Consider the following 7,773-nt stretch of genomic DNA (forward strand, 5'->3'; position numbering starts at 1 on the left):
CAGCCCTCACGACAGGCCTTCAGTCCCAGGGACTCTCAAAATAGAAGTCCTATTGCTTAATGTCAGGGTAATCTGCTTGCAATCAGATACGGCATTTACAAAATGATGGACTTCCTCAGCTCAGGAAATCAAACCTGCATTTTACTCTATACCATCTATGGCCTAGAAACTCTCTCCTCCAGGCAGAATGAAAAGTCATACATCTACCTACTACGAGTCACTTAAAATGGCAAAGTTGACTGGGAAAGGCCACTGGAATCATGTTTCTGTGTCTGACACAAGCACATATCTCTTCTAGCTTCCTCCTCTTTGGTGTGAAGGAATGAACTTGGGAAATGCTGAGAGACAGCAAATGCACTTTCCAGTTGGAGACCATTCTCACCTTAGCTCCCTCACTTTGAAGGCCAGTGTTGAGGGCAGTGTTCTTTGCAGCCATGCTTTATGGGATGGGTCACATCTCTTCAACTAACGGCCTAGAGGTCTAGGTTCCAGAAACTGGAAAACTGCCCTGGACACATCGGGTGTACTGATTGCCCCAATTTCAGTCCAGTGGGGAATGGGGAAGGGAGAGAGAAAGGGAAGGAAGCCTATGGAACCATTAGAACATTTAGTTGCTGACCTGGCTTTGAATATGACTTTATTCCTTAATTTGGTTCAACAGGAAATATATAGCCAGAGGGTAAATGAAGATGCTTTTCTCTTTCATTGTCTGTTGTCATAAATATGCTAGCCAAGGCCACCTTTTCTCTGCAAAAGAAAATGTCCCATATGTGCATCCTAGGCACATAATCTTTGCAAAACCTTACCCTGTCTCCTATAAAGCATTTACTGGGCACCTGCCCCTGCCACAACTTCAAGGCCACCCACTGCATACACCCTGCTAAGGGCAAGAAGACAGTTCCAAGTATCACACCAAAGGTTCTGGACTTCAGAGTCATCCTGAGTATACACACTAAAGCATCAGAATGCAAGCCATCATTAGTCACCAGGATGATGCAGGGATTTTACTCCCAAGGGTGACTTAAATCAAATGTAAAATATCTCCTAGAAACTCTGTATATACTGTTCCCTTGGTACTCAGGAAGCTCTGAGATAACAGACTCATTACGTTTTATAAATACTCGCAGGTTTGTTGGTATGGAACAAAGAAGCCAAGTCTCCCAGTTAGACATGAAGAAGTCTGTTTGCCTCACTGGAAATACTCGAAGTGGACGCTTCCAGAACATTGGAAATCCTGACTGACTGCCCGATAGGTGCTTGGTAAGTTTTATTCATTTCCAAGGCTGCTATAGGAAAAAGTACAAGGCAGGCAAGAGAAGGGTTTCAGGTCTGGGACTGTGAAGAGGACAGGGCGTTAGGACAGCCATGCTTTGCTTCCACCTGAGAAGCAAATGGGGAAGGATTGATTGACTTTTACTTGGAAAAGCTGGGATTTTTTGTCAGCATGTTATTCTCTTAGGAAACCATAGCACAGGTCTGATAAACTCATAAAATCTCTGAGATCACAAGCAGAATGTTGAATGAGTGAAACTTTCTCAGAAACAGATACTTAGTTTTTAACCAGATTCTCAAAGTTCATGTGCCCCTCCCTTCCCAGAGGTTAAGAAGATTTCTTAGGGTTATTCAACAAAGTTGTTTGAATTGTTCAAACATAAACCAATACTCCGAACTACCAAACATTGAATATATTAGTTAAACATAATAAATTTTAATGTACCCAAACTAACAAGAAATATTACTGAACCCATTTTAAATTTCCTCATAGAAATCTAAATTTGCAAATATATATATATATATATATATATATATAAACACACACACACGCACACACACATACATACATATACACATATATATATATAAATCATATCATAAAGGAATCATAATGGGGAAGCTGTGTAGTTTAGGCTGAGGACTCCAAAATCATCCCACCTGGTTTCAAATCCTGGCTCATTTACTTTCTCTACTTTGTAAATTTGGCAAAAACTATTGAATATTTCTGTGTCTCAGTTTCCTCATTGAGAAAATGGGGGAAATGGTAATTATGTATTAAATAAAATAATGTATAAAGTAGAATGAATGAATCTGGGCACATTAGAAGTATTTAAATAATCACTGGTTATTATCACTAAGTTTGAGAGTCATCAATCAGAATGCTCAGTAGTTTATTTTTTAAAGGGACCATAAGTCTTTTCTTAGGTAGAAAATTGCAAGTCAAATATTTATTATGAGAAATTCGTTATTTTGTTTTTCCTGGAATTTATCATCAGGCCTAGTTATATTCTAAGAACTAACAGACTAAGCACTCATATTATCAGTAAGCCTTAAACTTAATTGCCCATGAAGACAATCAGAGTCCATAATGGGTTGAAAACTGTTAAGAAAGAGCATTCAATTAGAAGATTTTTGATTGCAAATAAAAGCATTTCCATAGGTTAAATGAGGAATAAATATTTTGCTATTCCAAAAGAAACTTTTTAAAAATCTAGAAATTAGGATGTATTAACCATGTCTTAGAACCTGAACAAGCAAATGTGCAATTATGTCAATGATCACTAACATAGGAAAAATATTCTGTCATGCAAGAGCTGATAAATACAGCTAGTGTTGGTCCACTGGCTCTTTGGGTCTTTCTAGAGTTACCAACTTGTTCTGCATCACAGTTAACTAAGAACCATTATACTCTGAAGGGAGGCAGGGAGTCTTGACCCATTCTAGAATTAAATACAAAAACATGTCCTCTTGCCTTTAGAGGGCACAGAATCCAGAACAACAAAATTTTACTGAGTAAGATTGCTTATGTGCCACTCCTAAAGATCTTAGTGTTTGGTTTTGCTGAAGTCATTACTGAGACAAGTAAGACCACAGCAAAATAGGCTACGTCTATTGTGAGTAACCCAGGAGTATTAGAAAGGTCCATATTTAAAAAGCTCCTTACCATTTCCTGATATGAGCTAGCCTGGACATCTTCCAGCACCTCAGACAACCACTCCTTTCCCCAGACCTTAAGATATAATTTTCCCAAAGATCTGTCCTTGAACCACTGCTGTTGCCTATTTCTCTGTCCCTGATTGGTCTCATGGATTCCCACAACTTTTACCATCTTCTGTCCATTAATAGCTCCCAAATTGATATTGCTAGCTGTGCCTGTGTGGTAGCCATCCACCATCCCCTCAGACTGAATTCAACACCCTTCCCTCTTACCCCACTCCTGGCCCAGAATTTCTGTTTCTACTAAAAGTATTACCTCACAGTGACTTGTATAAATACAGCGGGAAATCTGATTCTTTTTCTTCTCCTCAGAATGTCCTCAACTTTATTGGTGCTTGTGTGTGTGTATGTGTGTGCGTGTGCGTGTGTATATTTAAATTGTGTCAGATTCTTAGGAAAGAGAAAGAGACAAGGTAAAATTTAATTGAACTATCAATTCTCAGGTTATCATTATCCTGGTCTCTCAGACTTAAAACTTGAATCTCAGTCAATTGCCAAGTGACATAGACTCAGCCTTTGGGGTACCTATTTGCCCTAACATCCTAGCTGGTGTCCCTACTGATGGCGCCCTCCCTCCCTTCTATCCACCCTGCCCATGCTCCCAGAGTAACTCCCTGAAAACTTAACTCTGGTCAAATCATTCTACTGCTCTGATGTTTAATGGGTCCACATTCACTACTGATCTAGTTATTAAAATCTCCCTGATGTGGGAAGTTCTACACAATATGGCAGCCCCACCCCCATCCAGTTTGTTTCTCACTCACCTCTTTCAGATGTACTTGCTCTTAATAGAAAGGATGCTCACAGTCTCCTCAACACGCTCTGAGCTGCTCTGAATCAACTCTTTGCTCAACTATCCCTTACTAAAATGTTCTCCTTGAATCCATCTTTCACTAATTGAGGTTCTTTCCATCTTCCATGACCATCCCTGTTCATTCCAAAGGCTGCCTACTCTGTCTAGGGTACAGACCAAACTCCTCAGAATGGATGAGGCCCTCAGTTATCTGGCCCAGAGGTGCATTTACTTACAGGCAACACTACCCTTAGAGCCAAACAAAAGGGACCCTGCCTTGGCCACATTCTTCAGGGCAATCCTGAGCCTCTTCCTACTGCACTATACTCCATGGGACAAGGCCAAAGAGATGTGCCCCCCCAAAACCTCCGTTCATCCTATCCTTCCCTTCTAGACCATCTTTCAGGTACCAAGATCCTTGCCCAGATGGCCCTCAGAGTTTACAAGAGTCTCTTTCCCAGATCACCTTTATAAGAGTAAACCACAATGCTAATGTTTACATACTTCAGGCTTAAGAAAAGCCAAGGGATGGCTCTTTGCAGGGGTGTGAATAGGTACATCATGTGAGCTGGCAGGTTCGCACCCGCGCAGCCACAACTGTGGGCCAGAAGCAGGTTCTCTCACCACCTCATCCCAGCATGAACTCCAAGGATTCGGCCTTCCAGGTTATTATAAAGGTATATTTGTTGAGGAGGAGAGCTGTAACATACTAATTTGTTATCTTTACTTTTAACTTTTACTTACCAAGGTGTAGATATGTAGGCCCCCATTTGTTATTCTTACCCTGGGCCCTGCCAGTGTCAAAGGCAGGCTTGCTTCTAGGGAGCCTGTATTTTACCCACACCAAATACGGGTAGTTATTTAAAGCCTTGTCTTTCTCAAGCACCAGTTGTGTTGAACAGGCTATCCTGTAGGTCTATGTGCCTGAGAGCCCCCTTGTGCTTTTGAAGCACTCTTTACAATGCTAGAAGGTAAACATTTGATCCCAGGGTCCCGGGGTTGAGCCCTGCATTGGACTCTGCTCAGCGGGGAGCCTGCTTCTCCCTCTCCCTCTATTGTTTCCCCTGTTGTGCTCTCTTGCTCTCTCTGTCAAGTAAATACATAAAATCTCAAAAAAGAAAAAAAGTAAGAAATGGCACCTTTGTCACTATTTTTAATATTAATCAGGAAGGACTAGCCAATGCAAGTTGAAATGAGAAAGGAATGAGAGATCCTATACAGAAGTGAAGGAAGAAGTTCGTATCCTTTTCATATTATATGAATCTGTATTTGAAAAACCCAAAAGAATCAACTATGAACTATTTTTAAATGATAGGGAACTGTAGTAGAGAAGATAGTTATAAAATTAATTTACAAAAATCAGTAACTTTTCTATATATAAAAAGCCCCTAAAAACCCACAAAATGAAAAAAAAAAAGCTTCCTTTACAAAAAGATACAACATTTGTAAATAGACTTCAAAGAAATATATAGAATGTTTATCTGTAAAGTTTAAGAAAACTTTAAAACTCTGTTTAGGAAAGTCATTGATAAATGGCATACATACCTTACTCAAAGAAATTTTGAATGCAAAGCCGTCAATTCTCAGCAAATTAACATACCAATTCAATGCAATCACATTCTAAGTGAAAACAGGATTTTTTTTTTTTTTTTTTAGAACTTGATAAAATAATGCCAAAGTTCATCTGGAAAATATATATGTGAAAATAGCCAGAAATTTTGTTACCAGTTACTAAAATCAATTCTATAGTACTATATTTAAATGTTTCGTCCTTGTTCTAGAAGAGACTAGAAAGAAAATGAATCAGAAATCAACCCAATTACTTACGAATGTTTTACTCTATGATAAGGCTAGAGTTTTAAATCAACAAAGTCAGCTGGAAAATTGTTACACCAACAAATGGCATTAGAACACCTGTTTAGCTATTTGGGTAAATAAGTGAAAAGAGTTGATTACCTCATTCTTTATATCAACATTAAACTCCAGATAGAGCAAAGGTTGTAACAAAAAATTAAATCCGATAAAGCTCGGAATAGAGCAAGAGATAATTTTTAAAATGATTTTTAATCAAGGAAAGCTTATTTAATTATGTCACAAAGATCAGAATTCAAAAAAAGATTGATAAAGTTGACACCAAACTCTTTAAAATTTACCATGTAGCACAAAGAAAAAAATAACACACCAATGTCGAGTGACAAACTAAGAAATAATTTGCAATACACGTATCAAACAAATGGCTGCTTTCCTTAATAAACAAAGAGTCCCTGTAAATAAAATGCTTAGAAGATCCACAACCTAATGGGAAAATTATCAAAGGGATGGAACTGAGCAGTCATGAAAAAGAAATACACATGCAAGTAATTGTTTGAAAAATGTTATTAACTCCTACTCATCATTTTTAAAAATCAAGATGACACGAGATGCCCAGAATTCACCATCATGGTGGCAAAGGTTTGAAATTTGATAAGATCTGGGTTTTGTGGGAAAACCAGCATTCTCGTACAGTGTTGTTGGGAATGTAACTTGGTGCAGCTTACCTGGAGGTCAGTCGGTCAGTCTCCCTCCGAAGAGAAAATGGATGGGCTCCGACTCCTCTGAGTCTCTTTTGGCAGAATAAAGCCCTATTGCTAATGACAGTCTTTAATGCTGAGATTGTGAAGCCACATTTCTGTCATCTGCTACTGGAACAAGCAGGTAAGAAGCTTTTATTTTCAGTCTAATCATTTTGAAGCCATATTTCTTTTTTTTCCAACAAGAGAGAGAACAAAATGGCAAGAGGCAATCAGACCACAGTGACAGAATTTGTCCTTATGGGATTCACTGACCGTCCAGAGCTCCAGCTTCCCCTCTTTGTGGTGTTCTTGGTAATTTATCTCATCACCTTGGTAGGAAACCTTGGCATGATCCTGCTTATCAAGGTGGACTTGAAGCTCCACACTCCCATGTACTATTTCCTCAGCCACCTGGCATTCATTGATGTTTGTTACTCATCTTCCATTGGGCCCAAGATGCTGCAGAATTTATTGGTGAAGAAAAAAACCATCTCCTTTTCAGGCTGCTTTGCCCAGCTGTACTTCTCCAGTGCTTTTGCCACCACCGAATGCTTCCTCTTGGCCACAATGGCCTATGACCGCTACATGGCTATCTGCAACCCCCTGATCTACACAGCCATTATGACTCAGCGGGTCTGCAAGGAGTTGGTGATAGGGGTCTACACCTACGGCTTCCTGAACTCTGTAATACAAACAGTTCTGACTTTCCAGTTGTCCTTCTGTGACTCCAACATCATCCACCACTTCTACTGTGCTGACCCCCCTCTCCTGGCCCTCTCCTGCTCAGACACCGGCAACAAAGAAAAGCAGCTCTTGATCTTCTCAGCAGTGAACCTCACTGGATCCCTCCTGACGGTCCTTATCTCCTACATTTGCATCCTCTTTTCAATTATAAAAATCCAGTCTTCCGAAGGCAAGTGCAAAGCGTTTTCTACCTGCGCCTCCCACCTCACTGTGGTCATCATCTTCTACGGGACCCTGTTTTTCATGTACCTGCAGCATCCCAAGACAGGGGATTCATGGAAGTCCAACAAAGTGGTCTCTGTGTTTTATAGTCTCGTAATTCCCCTGCTCAACCCCCTGATCTATACCCTGAGGAACACAGAAGTAAAGGACACCCTGAAAAAGATGCTAGAGGGCAAACAGCCATAGTGAGTGAGTTGGCAGGACATAGCTTTGGGGAGGTGGGATATGCTGACACAGTATAACCAACATGACTGAAATTAGCAGGCCCGCTGCCATGCAGTCCACCCAGTTGGGAATTTTCTGTAAAGACCAGAAGTACCGGGCCACTTGCTTGACGTGATAATATTGAATACAACCAGTTATCGTGGACTAATCAGAATCTATTTACAAGCTACAGAGTTAACAGCTACATCCTTCATATATTGAAAAAGAAGTGGCTGACTACCAATTAGGTAATAATATGAGTTCTAA

The 7,773-nt window shown here is 40.0% G+C and overlaps 1 protein-coding gene across 1 annotated transcript; it reads left to right on the top strand.

Moving 5' to 3' along the window:
• Window positions 1-6,552: 6,552 nt before the first annotated feature.
• On the top strand, window positions 6,553-7,488 carry LOC116864919 (olfactory receptor 1030-like). Its single transcript, XM_032852726.1, has one exon. It carries the CDS (start codon window positions 6,553-6,555, stop codon window positions 7,486-7,488), a length of 936 nt encoding a protein of 311 aa, XP_032708617.1.
• Window positions 7,489-7,773: the final 285 nt, after the last annotated feature.

The sequence above is a fragment of the Lontra canadensis genome, unplaced genomic scaffold (genome assembly GCF_010015895.1).
Source record: "Lontra canadensis isolate GAN:19392208 unplaced genomic scaffold, GSC_riverotter_1.0 scaffold7, whole genome shotgun sequence".
NCBI classification, from domain to species: domain Eukaryota; kingdom Metazoa; phylum Chordata; class Mammalia; order Carnivora; family Mustelidae; genus Lontra; species Lontra canadensis.

Excerpts from the sequence above, each read along its gene's own strand:
- LOC116864919 (XM_032852726.1), top strand. The coding sequence starts at position 6,553 with ATGGCAAGAGGCAATCAGACCACAGTGACAGAATTTGTCCTTATGGGA.